Source organism: Amblyomma mixtum, chromosome 3 (assembly GCF_055824585.1).
Source record: "Amblyomma mixtum isolate Tamu chromosome 3, ASM5582458v1, whole genome shotgun sequence".
NCBI classification, from domain to species: domain Eukaryota; kingdom Metazoa; phylum Arthropoda; class Arachnida; order Ixodida; family Ixodidae; genus Amblyomma; species Amblyomma mixtum.
In genome coordinates, this window is record NC_143014.1 from 231,055,540 (window position 1) to 231,075,065 (window position 19,526).

The following is a 19,526-nucleotide window of genomic DNA, read 5'->3' on the forward strand; positions in this document are numbered from 1 at the left end:
AATTGGCAAAGAATGAAATCAACTTGCAAAGAACATGTCTGGGTATCAGGTACAATTGCTGGTAAAAGGACATGGCTAGGGGTAGTTTATTTAGGGACCAGGGACAAATGCAGGCAAGAAAACAAGGATCTAGTTAAGTGCCTCAATGACGATATAAAGCTGTTTGGAGACGGTGACGATATTATTCTGCTTGGAGACATAAATGGCCACATCGAAGATCTGGATGGATACACAGATTGTAACGGGAAGTTAATGCTAGACTTGTGTGAGCGGCACAACCTAGTTATTGTCAATAGAGGAACTAAATGTGAGGGACAAATCACGTGGGAATCCCGTAACAGGCAGACAACTATTGACTACTGGCTAATGTCGCAGGGCATCTATAGCAAGCTCGCAATAATGGAAATAGACGAAGAGGGGAAGTACAGCCTAAGAAGTGATCATAAACGTATCAGTCTACAGTTGGGAGCCCTAGTCAAAAGAGGAATGCAGCGAAGTCAAAAAGTCAACAGAAAATTAAACGACGAACAAATAGCGCTAATAGCAGATGACATACAGGAAGTAATCGAGAAACGCCCTATTAAAAAATGGGATTATAATCAGTTAGAACTGCTCATCGCTACAAAAATGAAACAAGTGAAAGGAGTAAACCGCTGGAGAGGAAAGAGGAAGCCACGAAGCTGGTGGAATATGGAAATTAAGGAGGCCATCGAACAGCGACGGGTGGCTTCAAGGGAACACAGAGAAGCAAAGAAGGCGCAGTTATCTGAAGAGGAAATAGGTGAAAAATAGGAATCTTATCGACAAAAGAAACAGCAAGTTCAGGTCCTAGTCCAGGCTAAAATAAAGCAGTCCTCTGATAAATGGCTGGCTGAAGCTCGCGATGCAAATAAAGAGGGGCCAAGAAAATTCTGGAACCGTATAAGCTGGTTAGGAAAAACAAATCAAAGGAAGCAGGAACAGATTAAAGATGCTGAGGGAAAATGGTTAGAGGGAGACGATGCTGTGATCTACATTACGTCAGTTATAGCTGCGTCATTTAGCAACGACAATGGGGTAATCTCCCCAAGGGAGGGAGCAACACAGGGCAGCACAATAGAGAATAGCTTAGAACTGACTAGTCTTAACTGGAAAAAGGCGGAAGCAAATATTCCTAAAACCACATCGGCAGGTATGGACGAAATTCCATTTAAGCTGATTAATGAACTTGGCCCAAGAAGCAAGGAAACACTCATAATAGCATTATTGGAGACAGTCATAACAAATAAGCAAATTCTGCACAGCTGAAGACAGAGTAAAATGAACATGATTTATAAAGGGAAAGGAGATGAGATGAACATAAAATCCTACCGTCCGATTGCGATAACATCTGTTATATTCAGGCTGGCGATGCAGGCGGGGAAATCAAAAATGCAGTCATGGGTAGAAAGTAATAGGATACTCGAACATTGGAGCAGGTTCAGAAGGGGTAGGCGCTTAGATGATAGCCTGTTTGTGCTAACCCAATGCATAGAAATAGCTTAGGCAGAAAACAGACCTCTGTATTTAGCCCTTCTGGACATAGTCAGTGCATACGAGAACGTGAAGAGGGAACTCCCGTGGAACATATTAAAAGATTTAGGTATCAGTTATGAGGTAACCAATTTTCTACAGGAAATCTACTCAGATAATAAAGTTGAAATTACATGGGAAGGAATAAAAAGTACCACAACTGTGGGGGTACACAAAGGATTAAGGCACGGGTGTCCTCTATCACCGCTTCTGTTAATGCTTTATGTGATAAATATGGAGAGAAGGCTACAAGAAAGTAGTCTAGGTTATAATCTGTCGTGCAGATTAGGCAGAAATGTAGTTGAGCAGCGGCTCCCGGGTTTAGTGTATGCAGACGATATTGTACTGTTAGCAGATAGCCAGGAAGATTTACAAACTTTGGTTAATTGTTGTGGAGACAAAGGAGATGCTCTAGGTTTCAGTTTTAGCACAACTAAGTCAGGTGTGATGATTTTCAGCTATACAACTGATCAGGTGCTTCAATACAAGGCCACGAAATGCCCAGAGTGGCCGCATACAAATACCTGTGGATATGGTTAAACGAAGGGCAGATATACATGGAAAAGCACAAACAGTCTCTTAGGGCAAAATGGCGAAGAGATGAATTTTAATGACAATTTACAACACAGTTAAACAAAAATAAAGAAAAAAAAGCCAAGCATGGTGGCCATTGCCACCATCCCGTTTCAAAGGGGATGCTCCTATCTTCTATCCGTCCATCTGTCCGTCCATCCATCCATCCACTGTTGTCAACTTTTTCTCTGCTTCAAGCTCCCCCGCTATCCATTTCGATGTCAGTATCGCCAGCTTCAGCTTCTTGTGGCTGTCAAAGGGACGAGAGTTGTGGCTTATGTGTGCTGCCACCAAGCATTGCAGTTTTAGCACGATGGGCAAGCACCTTAATATAGCTACGTGGCTGGAAGTTTGCTGCTGAACACGGCAAGCATGTGGCAGGCAGGAAATTCAACGTGGGCGAGAAGTGCATCTGACAATGGTGCAACCAAAAGGATACATGGAGGAACACAAGCTGCAAAAAGCGCGCTTTCTGAGGCAAGTCGTGCAAGTTTCCTGAACCTGAAGAAGAGCTGCTCTGCTATGTGATGGAAGTTAGGAACAATGGCTACGCAACGTTTTGTGGGATGAGCATGCACCAGAGCACAGCACCAGCTCAGAGTACGAAGTCTCTGCGGGTGACCTTTGAGCGTAAAATAAATGCTGCTCATTCCCCGATTGGTGTGTTTTACTTCAGAAAAATATTTTTTTTTTCACACATCGCATATATGGGCTGCGTCCCGAAAATTGGCCCTCGAATCTGGAAAAAAAGTGCGGTCCTTACACTCGTTTATATGGTATGTTGCTGGTGGGCATGAGTTGGCATATTTACAATGTGAGCTGCTCCTTTGGTGCATTTGTTTCGGGGGTACTCCATGTGCAGCTTCAGTGTTGAATTATTTTATTTTGTTGCTGTTTGACACTACTCAATTCTAGCTGAAATGTCACTTCAGTTGAACCTCGTTATAAAGTCAAAGAGGGCTCGTAATCTCTTCGTTATGAGTGTTATGTGAAAATATTGCAAGATATTTATAACGATTGCACAGCTACCATAGTCCTCCATAAAGTCAGCAATAAAATTCCAATAAGGAAAGGTGTCAGGCAGGGAGACACAATCTCGCCAATGCTCTTCACTGCCTGCTTACAGGAGGTATTCCAGGGCCTGAAATGGGAGCAGTTGGGGTAACAGTTAATGGAGAATACCTAAGTAATCTGTGATTCGCTGATGACATTGCCTTGCTAAGTCACTCAGGACATGAACTGCAAAGCAGGATCAATGAGTTAGACAGGCAGAGCAGAACGGTGGGGCTAAAAATTAACACACAGAAAACCAAAGTAATATTCATTAGTCTAGCAAGAGAACAGCAGTTCGCAATTGATGGTGAAGTGCTGGAAGTATTAAGAGAATATGTCTGTTTAGGGCAGGTAGTGACAGCTGATCCGGATCATGAGAGGGAAATAACTAGAAGAATAAGAATGCGATAGAGCACATATATGACAGATTCTCTCAGATCATGAATGGCAGTTTACCAATATCCCTCAAGAGAAAAGTATACAACATCTGTATCTTACCGGTACTCACCTATGGGGCAGAAACGTGGAGGCTAACAAAGAGGGTTCAGCTTAAGGACAACGCAGAGAGCTATGGAAAGAAAAATGATAGGCGCAACATTAAGAGATCGGAAGAGGGCGGAGTGAGTGAGGGAACAAACGCGGGTTAATGACATCCTAGTCGAAATCAAGGGGAAGAAGTGGGCTTGGGCAGGGCATGTAATGCAAAGGCAAGATAACCACTGGTCCTTAAGGGTAACAGAGTGGATTCCAAGAGAAGGCAAGCGCAGCAGGGGCGGCAGAAAGTTTATTTATTTATTTATTAATAAATACTGCTATCCCAGTTAGGACATTGCAGGAGTGGTACAGAGGATGGAAAACAGATAAAACAGTAGGAGAGTGCATAAACAAGTGTGAATCGGACATTTTACATAAACAAAAGTGTGCTATTAATAAGAAAATACATGATTAGACAATTCTTGCGCAAAGCGGTCAACAGACATCTATTTATTTACAAATACTGCTATCCCAGTTAGGTGGGCAGGCGAGATTAAGAAGTTTGTGGGAATACGGTGGCCGCAACTGGCGAAGGACACGGTTAATTTTAGAGACATGGGAGAGGCCTTTGCCCTGCAGTGGACATAGTCAGGTGGGTGATGATGATGATGAATCTCTTCGCTATAGCTGCTGCTTCATTACAACCGTAGGTGACCTTAGCCACAACTGTCGCATGCGAACAGTTTTACATGCCACCATATATTGCCACCAGTTACATGCCTCCAATTGCCGGGTGCGGTTGCACGCCGATGACTGTGTTTTGTATCACTCAATTAAAGCTCCATGTGACACAGATTACCTTCAACAAAACCTAGACCGCATTCAACAATGGTGCGAAAAATGGAGCATGTCTTGGAATAGGGCTAAATGCTACTGTGTTTCCTTTACGCGCAGGCGCACTCCAATTGACTCGGAGTATGTTTTAAATGAGCAGCTTTTATCTAAAGTGTCGGATTACAAATATCTTGGTATTTACTTTTCGACTGACCTTACCTGGAGAAAACAGGTTGATTACGTAGCAACAAAGGCATCGAGAATGTTAAATTTTTTAAAAAGGAATTTTTAGGGATGCTCCTCAAAAGGTTAAGGAGCTTTTATATTTTACTAACATCAGATGAATCATGGAGTCTGCCTGTGCTGTATGGGATCGTCAAGCCGGAACCCACTGTGCTATTCTGGAGCGAGTTCAGAATCGTGCAGCGTGGTTTGTTACTAACAGCTATAGTTTTGATGTTCGTAGTAGCAGCATTAAGCAGGATTTGGAGTGGAACTCCCTTAAGGGGTGCCGACTACAGATTAAACTAGAATTTCTCTACCACATTTATTTTAATAAAACTGCCATAAACCCTAAAACATATTTGCTGCCACCCTATTTTGCATCGAAACGGCGCGATCATGAATGAAAAATACGTGAGACGCAATGTCGTACTGATGCTTTCAAGCACTCTTTCTTTCTGCATACCATCAATAAATGGAATAAGCTGCCTCATGCTGTTGTTGAATGTCGGTCTGAGTATGCTTTTCGTGCACTGTTGTCGAGCCTGAGGCGTCCGTGAATGCTCACTTATACTTTATCGCCTTTTCTCTGTTTTGCACTGGTACCCCAGTAAACATGACATGTGTACACACAGTTGATGCCACTACTTTCTTTCTATTTCCTTCTTCATTGCCATGTATCACTGATTGGGTAGCCCATGTTGTTTGTTCGACATGTATGTAGTATGTATCCCCCTCTGCAATTATGCTGTCACGGCGCTGCAGGAAATTCAAATAAATGAACAAATAAATAAATAGAGGGCAACCTAGCTACGTTTAGTGTGACGCCAATGTCTTTTGTGGAGGTCTTCAGCACACGCTCCGAGCACCCTCTTTGCAGCCAAGTAAAGGTTACACTAGCCGACCCTGTCAGCCTCACCAATGCGTGCCTGTTTTTTCTGCGGCCGGTATTTGCTTCGGTGCCTATTAAAGCAGATCTTGGAGAATTAATGCTGCAGATGACAAGAACAGACCTACTGAGAATATTTAACTGCATTTTGTAGGTGGTGAAGCCTGTACTGGCTGCTCTGAAAGATGGCACGTGAAGGTGATTTTGACAGAAGTACCTTTTCTTGTCGGCTTCCCCACATGACTTTTGCTGGCGACAACGCTTCCCTACATGGCCGCCGCAGTGGCTCAGTGGTTATGGTGCTCGGCTGCTGACCCGAAAGATGCGGGTTCGATCCTGGCCGTGACGGTTGAATTTTAATGGAGGCGAAATTCTAGAGGCCCGTGTACATTGCGATGTCAGTACACGTTTCAGAACCCCAGGTGGTCGAAATTTATGGAGCCCTTTACTACAGTGCTTCTCATAGCCTGAGTCAGTTTGGGACGCTAAACCCCATAAAGTGAACCAAACTTCACTGCATGGCAGCATTGTCATGTGGAGAATAGCCGCACCAAACTGAAGGCAAAAAAAAAAAATTAAGTGGCATTCAAATGCTTCAAGGACAAAGGATCTCAGATTCTTTCTAGTTCTTTTCACTCTGTGGGGGCAGCGTTAGTTACCGTGTAATCTCATGTATGGGCTACAACCACCGTTTTGGAATAATTGACAAAAAAATATGGTTTTACTTTTTTTTAGTTTGTGTGTGGGCTGTACATTCAAATTTTGCACCAGAATTAAAAATTAAATGCAGCCCGCACACGAGTTTACACGGTATTGCTTGTTTGTTGCCGAGGGCTGTAGACAACATTATCAACTAGGTCAAAGTCCTTCGCTGTCTATCATTTTTTTGTACTCGATGCAACTGGTTATGGCCACCTTTTGGGCACCGTATATTGTCTTGTGCTTTCGTTTCTTTTTTACTGATCTCGCTAATCTTAGCCTTGTGAAACCAGCGGAATATCAATATTGTCAGGCACACCAAACACACTGCCAAACAGCCAAACCATGCGACCACGCCACGTAAACGGAACCTGTATTGCACATGGCACCTGAGAAGCATTCATGACCTTGGCAACTTGACTTTGTACACTGCTCTATGCAACATCGTTCAATTGGGCGGTGTGCAGGGTCAGCACTAGGACATTCATGGTAGGGCGGCATGGAAAAGGGGGATGGGGAGGTAATTATTTATTTCTATGAATACAGAAAAAATAAAAGGACAAAGATCCTGCTGGGCATGAGCTTCACATACTTGCTTACCAGCCAGGGGCCTAATACAGGCTGCATTATTAGGAAATCTCATCATCATTGGTTTAAGGGGGAGCACTTGGTAATTTTTTTAGTTGGTTTTTGTTTATCATATTGTTCTAGCATGGTGAAGACAAGGGACAGAAAGATCTACACCTTCTTTTCATAATGTCAAGTTAATGAATATGGTTACAGGGCAATGTACTTAATTCTAGAATATTTGAGAATATGCATTTGTAAAAGAAAAAAGGAATGCAAAAAAATTGCCCCTGTCATCTTTCTTTCTGCTGCTTGCGTTTGTCACACTGGAACAGTAAGATTTAATTTTTGATGCGGCTTCAAAATTTTTGGGGGAGACAGGCGTCCCGCCACGTACCCAAGTTTTGGCGAAGATAGGTTCAACGCTTTCAAAATTTTGTCATGCCTCGCTAAGGGAAGGAAAACTTTTCAGCACATTTTGTGCAGTGTCAAGCAGAGTGAAGTATGTGCAAGATTTGCAGCTGCGTCAAATGAATATGGAAAAGTTAAGTGCTGCTGAAAATCGATGTAATCAGTGTGAAACGGGGAATGGGGCTGACTTGAAGTTCATTATATTCCTTCGTAGAAAAATTTCACTTTGTAAAAATGGGATATCAAATACATGTGCTTCTTTGGGGGAGGAGAGTAGCCATTTATATAAGCCATTTCAATATAGCAAGGTTTGGCTGTATATGTACTTACATGCTACCAGAACTTACATTTTCTTGGATTGTGTCTGTGTTGAATGCAAGATTTATTCAGTCAGCTTTGGGACGCGACATACACTTCTTGTGTTGAATGCAAGATTTATTCAGTCAGCTTTTGGACACAACATACACTTCTTATGCAAGAACACTTTTTGAAAAAAAAAAAGAGCAAGCTTCATTTACTATTATTGCTTCTTTGGTGTTCATTTGTTCAATGGTACTTCTGTGTGAAGAAGCCGCCACAGTGGCTGAGTGGTTATGGTGCTCGTCTGCTACTCGAAAGTTGTGGGTTTGAACTCAGCCACTGGAGACACATTTTGGTAGAGGTAAAATACTAGAGGCTCGTGTGCTGAGTGATGTCAGTGCCCTTAAAGAACCCCAAGTGATTGAAATTATCTTGAGCCCTCCACTACGGTGTCCCTCATAGTGCAAGTTGCTTCAGTACATTAAACCCCATGAAACCACAACCGCTTTTGTGTACAGAGAAATACCCCTTGGTGGTTGTGCTAGAGCGCAGAGATTTGGGCAAGGAAAAAAAAGGGGGAGGGGAAGAAGGGGGGAGGCTGTTTTAAGTTGATTTATGAGCATTTGTTCAGTGCAGTCCAAGGCTAACGGCTCTGCATGCATTAAGAGGCCCTGACCAGAGCTGTATTTAAAAGGAATGGCATGTGGAGATGATGAACACTAGGGCACCTAAAAAGGGGTGGGCTTGTTTTTTTGTTGTGAAAGCAACACTCTGACAGCCAAAGTGAGACCTTGGATGGCCGCCGTCGCGCCGTAGCTCGCTGACCTTGAGCCGCCGCCGCGCGTCCCTGCAACGCAAGAGCGCGTGCTCGCTCCGCCCCCTCACCATCACCTAGCAGCGCGATAGAGGGCACTTGCTCCTCCCTCTCGCCAGCGCTCGCTCCGGGAGAGGAGGTGATGCCTCAGGGTATATACCGGTGCGCTTCGGCTCGTCTGAACAGTCTCACTATGGATAAAGCTAAGGAGAGAGCAAGAAGGCGAGGAAGAAGCAATGTGCTTTTGCATTCCTTTAGGTCAACCACAGTTAAACCACAGTCAATTTTTTGTTTGCTAACAGATTGGTGAGTTGCTCAACTTCAGGAGTGTTTCAGATTACAAATCACTCGTTTGTTAGTAGCTGTGACTGTCGTGATGACCTGTGTCTCCTGGTGATTCCTGGTGCAGTTCCGTGGGAGAGGTGGTGATTCTGTTCCTGTTGCGCCCACATGGAAATGGTATGGAAAGGAGGCGTAAGAGGGTGGGGCAAGGATGAAAGACGATATAATGGAGACAGTGGTAGCGCCATCGATTGACCAAGAGCTTGCTCGCTCGTGTTACGCCAGCGTGGTGTTGGATGTGGAGACCCTGCTGATGGACTAGCACGGGACGACTTGGCTGCTGCCCTTCAGAAAGGATGGTCTGTCTTCTCTCTCTCACTCTGAATTTTTTTTAACATCGGACCAGTTTATCCAAGTATTTTCTCATGAGCCAGTCTCTGACGAACCACTTACCTTAAAGCAAAGCGTATCTTGTACTTGTGCGTGTTCTAGTGCACAAAACTGAGACAGGCAGCAGGTTATTAGGTGTGGCATGATTCACTGTGGCATTAAGTGCTTGCATTTTCCTTGTTTCTATTTATTGCCTTGCTGCTTGTTTCTGTGACAGTCAGTCTTTTGCATAAGAAGCTTGCTCAGAGTTGAACCTGCCACTATGGCTCAGTGCCTTTGGCACTGGGCTGCTCAGTCCAAGGTCTCAGGATCAAATCCTGGCCACAGAGGCTGCATTTTTGTAGAGGCAGAATAGCAAAAATACTTGAGTGCTGTGAAATGGGAGTACACGTTAAAGAACTCCAGGCAATCGAAATTAATCCACGGCCCTTCACCGCATTATCCCTTCTAACTTGCATGCAGCTTCGCAATGTTGAACTCCATGTATCTACCTACCTATCATTTAGTCATCAGGAAAAAATTGCATAGGTGTGGGTCAGTGTGTCTTGAATTGATTCCACAACTGCGCTCACAGCCTTGAGCACCCATTTGTTTACCTTGCAAGTAGCGTTGTCCCAAGACATAAACACAGCATGCAACAATGGCAGGCGCTTGCTTCACTGTCTACATAAAAAGCGTGTGTGCTAGGATCTTGGTGCATGCTCATAAAACAAAATGCTCTCGCCTGATTTGAATGACCTTGCACGCAAATTACTAGAAGTAACTGTGAGCTCTCTTGCTACACTACAAAACATCCCATCAGCCAGTTACTGTGAAGCATTAAAGGGACACTGAGGAGAGCACTATTAATATATTTTTTATAGCAAAATCCGATAGTTCGGCATGTCATGGCTTTGTTGCCACTTGGCCGGCAGCGAAAAATGCATTTATTTCTAAGAAATTTCGATTCGAAGTTGAAAAGGTTTTTCCCGCCGCTGTGATTCAAACTTGGGATTCGGCTATGACGACAGAGGACTAAGTGACGTAAACATGACGTGACATGACGTGATGCAGACACCGTGATTTCTCGCGGCCAGCAGTGCGGCCTAGCAGCAGCCGAAAAGAAAGCTACCGCCGGCCGCACGTTGAAGGCATCTATCGGCTATTGCGGCCGTCTCTACAGTCGCTTCGCTGACGTTTGCACCGGCGTTTTGCGAGCGTTACGATGGATCTCGTTCTCGAAGTCGTCAACGAAGTTCTCGCAAATAGATACCTTTAGCATACCGTGTACCTTGATACCGCTAGCGGAATACCGGGAGCCCGCCTAACGCCGGCGAGCAGGCGCTGATTGGTCCCGATGCTTCAGGCGAGCGCGTAGCTGCCCGGCACGTGGCGCCATCTGGCGACGTCAAGGAGATTTGCGCATGCATTGGCTGCGCCTCAGTGATTTGTGCTTCTCGTGTCCTAGCGTTGCTAGAACCATTGGTTCTAGCAACACTGTTTTGTTATATGACGTCATGACGCTTGTACTTGCGAGTTTGGCCTGTGGCGGCGATACCTGTATTTTGGTTCTTGCTCTTTTCTATGTTACAAGAGCTTTGTTGTCAGTATGAGTGGCGTTTTTGTAATCAGGAGCTGGTATTCTGTCGATACAAGCCAACTTCAATTTCTCCTCAGTGTCCCTTTAAGCATATCCAGGGAGCAGTATGAGGGTCGTTTGATGAGTGTGGTAAAAATCAATGAAAGATAGCAACTTTGCTGAAAACATTTTATTTTTCAACGTAGTCCCCTTCCAGTTCCATGCACTTCTTCCAGTTCTGCTCCAATTTTTTTCTTTCTCTCAAAAAAAAAAGGATGGTGTGAGGCTCTTGAAGTAGTAATTCACCACTGAGGTGATCTCTTCATCTGAAAAAAAATTTCTTTCCATCCAGCCAATTCTTTAGGTTTGGAAAACGGAAAAAGTTGCATGGGGCCAAATCTGCAGATTAGGGTGAGTGAGGCACTACCTCAAAGCCTAAGTCGTGCAATTTGGCCATTGCAACAAGGGATCTGTGGGGTGGAGCATCGCCTTGATGAAAGACTTTTTTTCCGCGCTAACCCAGGTTGTTTAGTGCACAGTTATTTTTTCAGTTGATCTGGGAGTGTCCCATAGTATACTCCTGTTATGGTTTTGCTGTTTTGTAAGTAGTCTACAAAGATTATTTCATGTGAATCCCAAAAGACGGTCGCCATCACCTTACTGGCTGAACATACAGTCTTTGCCCTTTTTGGTGCACCTTCATCAGGCCCTGTCTATTGCTTTGACTGCTGTTTAGACTCTGCAGTGTAATGATGCACCCAAGTGTCGTCAGCTGTCACAAATCAACGGCAAAAGTCCTGAGGATTGTGATCAAGCATCGATAAACACTCCTTCGAGATGTCTGTCCTCATACACCTTTGGTCGATCGTCAGCAGTCGCGGCATCCAATGTGCACAGACCTCCTTCATCTCCAATTTTTCATGAAGAATATTGTAAACTCCCTTTTGAGATTCCTACAATTTCAGCTATCTGACGTACCTTCACTCGGCGGTCTTCCATGATTATTCCACGAATTGTCGATATCATTTCTGGCGTGGGCACCTCCACTGGCTGCCTAGGACGTGCTTCATCTTGTGTCGAAGTTCGGCCATGTTTGAATTCATTTATCCAGAAGTAAATGGTCTTCAGTGATGGTGCAGAGTGTCTGTGAACTTCGCTCAGATCGGCTTTAATTTGGGCAGCCGTTCATTGTTTTAAATAAAAATGTTCGATCACTGCTCGAAATTCAAATTTTTTTATTTTTTCAGGAATCACCACACAGCTCGGCGCCAATGGCTGCCCAGAGCTTACTAACTGTCGGTACCAGCCTAAACACATTCTGACGTCATATTAAGTGTGCTTCTCGTGCGCCACCTAGAAGAAAACATCTCTCGTATTTTTACCAGACTTATCAAACGACCCTCGTATAGCGCACATAGACGTCGGAGGGAGACCTGTACTAAGGCTGTGAACACGCAAAGTGCCGGGCACCTTTTTCTCAAGTTCTTTTATGCAAGCCATTGTTTCACACTCTTTACCAATGTTATCAGTTCATCATGACTAGTTTTTGGAGATCTAATGTATTACTTAACTACCATTGAAACAGGCCTTTTTGGGGGAAAGTTGCTTCCTCTACTCTAGTTTCAGTTTTGCAAAAGCAGTTTACAATATTTTATTTTTAAATTTTGCTATTACCATGCCCCTACAAACCAGTAAGAATCACTTCAAGTTGGCTTTTTTTTTTCCAGGTAGCACCAGCACCATGACTGTTACACGGTTTTTAGTTGTCAGAATTTCAGTGACAATGAGCAAACAAGGTTCCATCAGATGTTATTACTCTGTCGTGCTAAAACTGTGTTTGCACCTGTTCAGTTCAGTTCTAAGGTCATTGACTAGGTTATCATTTCTTTGATGTTCATGCTATCAAACAACAGTATCAACACTATGAAGTAACAGACATGCTAGGTCCTCGGGCAACTATTAGTGGGGTGTCCATGCGAGCACAGGTGATACCCTTCTGAGCCTGCAGTAGCAGCACCCTGTTTTATGTTTTATTTATGGTCGTATTTATGGCACTCTTGCAGAGCCCATATTCTGATCGTGATCCTTCGACTGATTAATGATTGATTGGCTACAGCGGCAGAAGTAGGTGTGGTGCTTGTGCAGAGTGAAAAATGTCGTTGAGTCAGCCATTAAGTACGGTTCAGTGTTGTATTTCTTCCTGTGTGGCCTCACACCCTGCAAATGCGGCTACCATATGGGCATTCTCGGGGGCATAGCAATTTTCTCTTGTGGTGATAAAGCAAGATAGAAGTTGCTGCAGTTGCATACTAGCTGCAGTCAAAAGCAGCAGTAAAAAAATTAGTTTCTTTTAGCCCATAAGCAGAATTATATTTCCAGGTGCATTTGATGGAGATGAAGATGATTTTAATAATCTAAAGTTTTTATTTTGAGTGTGTTGTGCTTTTAGTTTGAAAAAGTGATGTAAGGAGCTGCAGCAAAATTCAGGCCTTCTGTCTCGCGGGTGGAAACAGTATGACTGCAGCATCACTGCACTTTTTGTGGCATCTGAGAGTCACAACTGCTCCCAATTCAGCTAATCAGTGAATACTTTGAATCTTTTGAAGGATTGAAGTTAGAATATGGGAAAATAAGAAGAGAAAATTGGGCTAGTTGGTGAGGATTCATACTTGGCAGCATGAAAAAACAGGACCAAAGTGAACAAGGAGACACAACACAGGTGCAGACTATCAACTTAAAAATTCAGTTGATAGTCTGCGCCTGTGTTGTGTCTCCTCGTTCGCTTTGGTTCTGTTTTTTCACGCTGCCAAGTATGAAATTAGAATATAAGCCCAGGTTAAGAAATTGGGAGAAAACAAAACAGAGCAAGCTATACTTAGGGCCATTTACTTTTGGGTAAAACACAGATTTCAGTCATATTCTTGCATCTTGAACAAATTTGGTGACATTGGGGTAAACCCGATTTCTGCCCGGAAACACGCCTTCTTGACAACATAGATTTTTCGCGGCACTAAGCCGAAGACACTGCAAAAAAATTCGAGGATATCTTGTGCTTATCAGAGAGGGGTGTCTTCACTCAACTGGTGATCTTAAACCTCTTTTACTGCTCGTTATTCATGATGTAGCTTAATTTGAGGCTAAGTTCAAAAAGCAGGATGAAGAAGTGAGAAAACAAAACACAGGTACTGACCTCACATCTTGCTGGCATCATTTTACTATTAAGTGCTTCCCATGCTAACGACAAGCTGCTGCAAGGCTCTTAGCCATTTAAAATGGGATTTAACAAAGTAATTTTATACCTCAGTTTTGGCTTAACGAAGTCCTTGCGCATCACATGCACATATCAGAAACCTCCCTGACAAGCACACGGAAATGAACACTTTAGCCGAGACAGACTACTATTTGCATGCACCCTATATGCATAGATGTTATGTTGAATGCTTTCGCAGTACACAAATAAAGGCTGGCAGGTCTTGCACTGATGTGAAAATGCTTTGTAGGAAGTTGGCAGCGTACACGACAAAATATTTAGTTTAGATGAGGAAAAAACCTTATTTGGTGTGCAGTTTTTAGTGCAACTTGCAATTTGCGTATTTTTATGAAATAATGAGCACAAAATGGGGCATTCTATGTCCAACAGAAAATCAAATGGTTAAAATTTTCTCTAGCAGAAAATTACCCAGATTATCGAACTCTTTTCTGAATAGCCTAGTTTGTACTCGAATTTCAGGTCAGAAAATGTCACTGATTTTTACCCCCCAAATTTCTTAAAAGTGAAACCCAAAAACAAAGGGTCTTAAGTTGGAAGGGCTTTTTCTTCTTAGTTGTCAAGATGCACAAAATTAAAGGGGGGGTTAAGGAAAACTTTTTTGGCACTTGGTCGTCATTGGATAACATTTAAAAGCCTTTCTGTATCCAGAAAGCCAGCTGGCAGCTTTATTGTAACCACTTTCTCACTGCCTCTATATCTCCTAGAACTTTCTGGCTGTACAGCCAGATTTATTTTTTTTTAATGCAGCTCCATGGCCTGAGGTATGAGACATTGCATGATTAAGGTAAACCAAAAAGCTGTATCAACTTTCTTCCCCCATGCACTTCATAATGAAGCAGTTGAGCTAATTAAATGTCTGCACTTCAGGGAGGGGCTGAATTGGCAAGGCACTAGGTTGTCCATATTGCAATGATCTAGGTTTGCATTGAAGAGCTCTAGCAGGCTGAAATGATGCTTGACCATTTTGCCATATGGTAAAATCTCAGCATTTTTGTTTCCATTGTCAGTGGGCTGTGAAAACTGTTTCGTCGTCTTGCAGAAGGTGGTCTGATCTCCTTCGGCACTGTGCTGCCCTCGGGAGGAATTCGTGACTAGAACTTGCGGTTCCTCAACAGGGCTGTGCAGAAGTGGATTGAAGACCAGCAGGAGGAAGGTAGGACTCTGCCATTTTCTCATTGGGAATTGTGCAATAGTGCACAGTAGAAACATTCAGCTACCTAAATACCAGTATATCTGAGTGGAGAAATGCATTGGAATACTATGATGTAAAGGAGGCCTGCCAATGAGCATAATATACTGTTTTCATGTTTTTTAAAAGTGATGAAAACAAGCCTTACATTAGTGTGTCAGTCTGCAAATTGGGAGAGGAGTCAGTTCAAACTGAATGAAAGATTTTTTTTATTAAAGGAGCCGACCAGTGACCAAGATGTCTCGTGAGGTTATGGCGAAAATGAAAAGATCGTGCCTCATGTTTTAAGAATTGAGCTCTACAATGTCAAAGAATTAAGGATTTGTAATTGTAATTTGACATTGAAAATCGCATAAAAAGCCATCTTTTAGTGAAACCCACCATTATCAGTGTAGCCCACCATGTGACCACATATCGGTAAAATATCGCTTATTTGGTCTAAGTTCACTGTGTTTCTTTTTTTTGTTTCAAGAGTGTTTGTCATATTTTATTATAGTTTACGCTCTCTCCATTGCACTCTTCGATGAAAAGCAATGCTCCCTTTGCATTGTTGACCGTGCACTTTTAGCTTTCGTAACTAGATGGTGCCTCAGTGTTCCGAATTTCTTGGATAGGGTGGCAACCACTGCCCAATTAAACTTTCATTGATTAGGCGTACATCACTGTGCCATAGCAGCTTTGGGTGTGAAAACTAAAATGGATGCTACTCTATACAAAAAAAATAAATCTTATTACTGTCTGGCGGGTGAGATTTATATTAATTTTTGGTGCAGCACATTTGCTGACGTGCAGTCACATCTGATCATTGTTCCCAGCATCGGGGTACATTAAAACAGGTGCATGCACCGATTTAAAAATTCTCGATAAAAATTTTCTAGTGTTTTCAACAAAATCATTGCGGAATACAGCAACTTAGACGGCAAGCTTTCTGTTGGGCTGAAAAAAAATTGGGTCCTTAAAATTCAATGTTCTGTATCTTTCAAGCCTTGACTTTTCTTTCTCTCACTGGGGGCTTTACCTGTGATTAGAAGAAGTGTATTATTATATCATAATGCTGCTTTGTGTTTTTCATGGTTTGTAAAGAGAGAAACTGATAGTAATCTGTAAAGTAGTACCCAGCTCTGTCTTTCTGTTTTGAGATTGCTTCTTCTGTGAGGAGGAATGTGTGTGTGTGTGTGTGCGTGTGCGTGTGCGTGTGTGTGTGTGTGTGTGTGTGTGTGTGCACGTGCGTGCGTGTGTGTGGAGAGAGGGAGAGAGAACATAACTTCAATGCTACGGCTTTCATTAAACTGCGGGAAACTCATATAATCATGGCGTCGTATGATCGAAAATCTCACACAGGTGAAGCATTCACATAATAAACACGTCAGCTACTCAGCAGCTTTCAGAGTTTAAAGTTATGTTCTGCTCACATTACTGACTGGGGAGACGGGGCCAGTCAAGCTGCCCTTGATGCAGCTTTTATCCCATCACCCTCGCCACACCTCATACATGCCCTGTGCTTGTTGTGGGAAATAAACTGAAACTGAAGATAAAAGCAGCCGTTATCGTTCTGCGAGGATTAGTTCTTAGACCGTGTGAAGCTGGGATTTTCGCCTATCTTTAGACAGAGCGCACATGCGCTCCCGTCCCTGCACGTTAAGTAGACGTCACAAGCACCTTGAAAATGATGATTTGGACAATGTGCCAGAAGTATGGCCATTATGACTCTTCGAAGATGTTTTGCAGTGCGCAGTACTACAAGCAACATCTCTCAATTCCTCTAGAACTGCTGTCACTCCGAGGCAGCAGGCAGCGGTGTCTGTACTAGGAATTCACATCAGATGTTCACCTGCTATGCAAATGCATTGCTGGCATGCTTTCTGCAGCGATGTGTGATGCACCGGGTGACATGTATCGTGTTCTGCAACTTTATCGGCACAGGTTTGAAAAATTCTCCCGCCACAACCGTTGGCTCGTTTGTGGTGAAACCGCGCACAAAGCTTCCTTATTGTTGTCTGTTTTAAGGCATAGTAAGTATAAAAGTGGTACTTACCAGGTTTGGTCACGCGAGATGCGAAACAAGAAGCACCCGTGTTGAGATCGAGCCGTCGTCATCGAATTTCTGCCGAAATGTACTGGTGGCGCCATCTGGCATCGCTGAAGGAAAGCGCCGCGACAGAAGCGCCGAGGCGAGCGCTGCAGCGAGCGTGGCGGCTTGATTTGAATGCGTCGTTCGGGCCATGTCGTCTGCTTAAGCGCGTGAAATATTTTTCGGCCAACGCATTTTGAAAACTATTGTAAACAAATGAAATGACTTGACGGTGATTTATCAACAAAAGATATGTTGTCCATTGTCTCCTCGTATTTCTGCCGTCTGCTTTCGCGGCGCTTTCCTTCAGCGATGCCAGATGGCACCACAAGTATCTTTTGGCAGAAATTCAATGACGGCGGCTCGATCTCAACACGGGTGCCTCTTGTTTCGCATCTCGCGTGACCAAACCTGGTAAGTACCACTTTTATACTTACTATGCCTTAAACGGACAACAATAAGGAAGCTTTGTGCGCGGTTTCACCACAAACGAGCCAACGGTTGTGGCGGGAGAATTTTTCAAACCTGTGCCGTACTGTTACCTGTGCCGCTTCTTTTTTTCACCGTGTTTCTGTAGACTGGAACGACCTCTCCAATGACATCGCTACCATCTCATGCCCATCCACATTTGCCGAAGCTGTTACCAACCATTTTTCAACATAACACTGGTTCATTTGACTGTATGTACCCACCCCTTATGTAATACCCCCAGTGGGTCTTTAAGGTATTAAAATGAAATGAAATGAAATGAAAGTTGCAGAACACGGTATACTTGCTCCTGGCTCGCTGAAGTGTCGCTAGGCCTGACGTGCTCCACACTGAAGCGGCAGCAGAAAGCACTTTCAAACTAGCCATTGATGATCACAGAAATGTCTAATCTTTTTACCGCTTCTACAATAAGTTCATGCTGGTATGAGCGTACATTTGATTTCCCTAATGTTTTTCAGTGAAGCGCACAGAAAAACGGGTCAAAAGGCGCCTTGCACCAACGGCCGTGGGTCGCACGCAGGGAGTCTCAGGTCCTAGTTGTCGGCAGGATCATCATTACAGGCCGTTGTGCGCTCGATCGCATCGCTGTATGCCTCTGTCTTAATTCCGATGTGGAAACAACTTGGTTGACGTCACGTCTGCCAATAAAATTGCTCTGCCAGCGTCTCTTTTTGCACAGTACCCGCCAGCCATTGTACGAAGCGGGGCGTGCATACTTTGCCGTCGTTAGTGATGTGCGAAATTCGAACTTTTGAATATTTTTTGAATAGCGTTTGCTATTCGATTAGACTTGCACCGCAATTTTACTATTCGAACTATCTGAACAAGAGTCAAATCGCAGCACTTCTAAACTGCATGCACTAGCCCAATTCTTGTTGTGAACCTTGTCGCGTCTCATTTACCGAAAAGGTTGACGTCCATCACTGTAAGCCTACACTGGTTTTCGTCACGGCAGCTCAGCTCATGCTGATCATACTAGAACACAGTTTCACAGCTTCCCATCTCGGCCAGCAGTGTAATGTGGCCCCAGTGGTGGTCACAAGAACTAACAGCGCTGCAGTCGAGTCTTGCTTTCAGTCACGCAGTTCGTCTGCTACTGAGGCATAGCGGGACATCTCGGTTTCGCCCACAAGCACAGGTTATTTAAGCTATGTTGATGAGACTCGAAGCTCAGATATAAAATTATAATCGTTGGTTCTGCTCCTGATGGAATCTGGAAGCGAAGGCTTGACAGACAGTTACCTTTTGGTAGAAAGACGACTTGGAGGAGTGTTTACTCATTGTTTCTTCCCTAGAGGGTTTTGAAGTTAGTCACACAGCCCCAAACCTTTGGTCGTAAAACCACCACTAGTAAAATTTAAAGCTTTATAGACTGTGCGCAACTCTCGGTGACCAGTTTGCATAGCTTGCTTCGGTAATTTGCTACTATATAAAACAGTTGAGACTGTCTTTCCCATCAATTCAAAACCAACATACTTCCGAAAACTTGCTTGTTATTGGAGCGCAGCTACGAGTTCCTATAGTAAACACAAATTTTCTTAGCATTCTCTAATACAGCTTTTAACACCTGCATATGGCACATTATATAGGAACGACCCAGCTTTATCTTAGCCAGGCAAAAGTCAACAATAAATCCTTTAAAGTAACAGAGCGCGTGAGTGAAGGGAAGAAAGAATGCTCACACAAATCAATCAATGAACAGGACAGCTGTGCATCTTTTAGTCATAGGACGCATAAATTTGAAGTATTTAGGCACATTTAAGGTTCCAAGTGGCATCAGTTGAGAAGCGCAAATATTAAAGCAACTTTGCTCTCTTTCTAGCTGACCTGATTTTTCAGTCACCCCCATTTCATGGTTTGTTTTCTTACAGAAGTGCATTCTCATCAAA

At 43.5% G+C, this 19,526-nt stretch overlaps 1 protein-coding gene across 13 annotated transcripts in view; it reads left to right on the forward strand.

Annotated features, from left to right (window-relative positions):
• LOC149353977 (little elongation complex subunit 2-like) overlaps positions 1-19,526 on the forward strand; it is a 100,412-nt gene that overhangs the window by 19,581 nt on the left and 61,305 nt on the right. For 6 of the 13 annotated variants that reach the window (XR_016289622.1, XM_089577432.1, XM_089577431.1 and 3 more), the window contains exons 1-2: positions 8,875-9,028; positions 14,928-15,041. Coding sequence is in view for 1 of the 13 variants with exons in the window: in XM_089577430.1 (XP_089433556.1) it covers positions 9,026-9,028 (3 nt within the window). In the remaining 12 variants the exon portion in view is untranslated. Of the gene's footprint in view, positions 1-8,796; positions 9,029-14,927; positions 15,042-19,526 lie in introns of those variants that run through there. The other 7 variants (XR_016289619.1, XR_016289618.1, XR_016289616.1 and 4 more) reach the window with 3 other exon arrangements.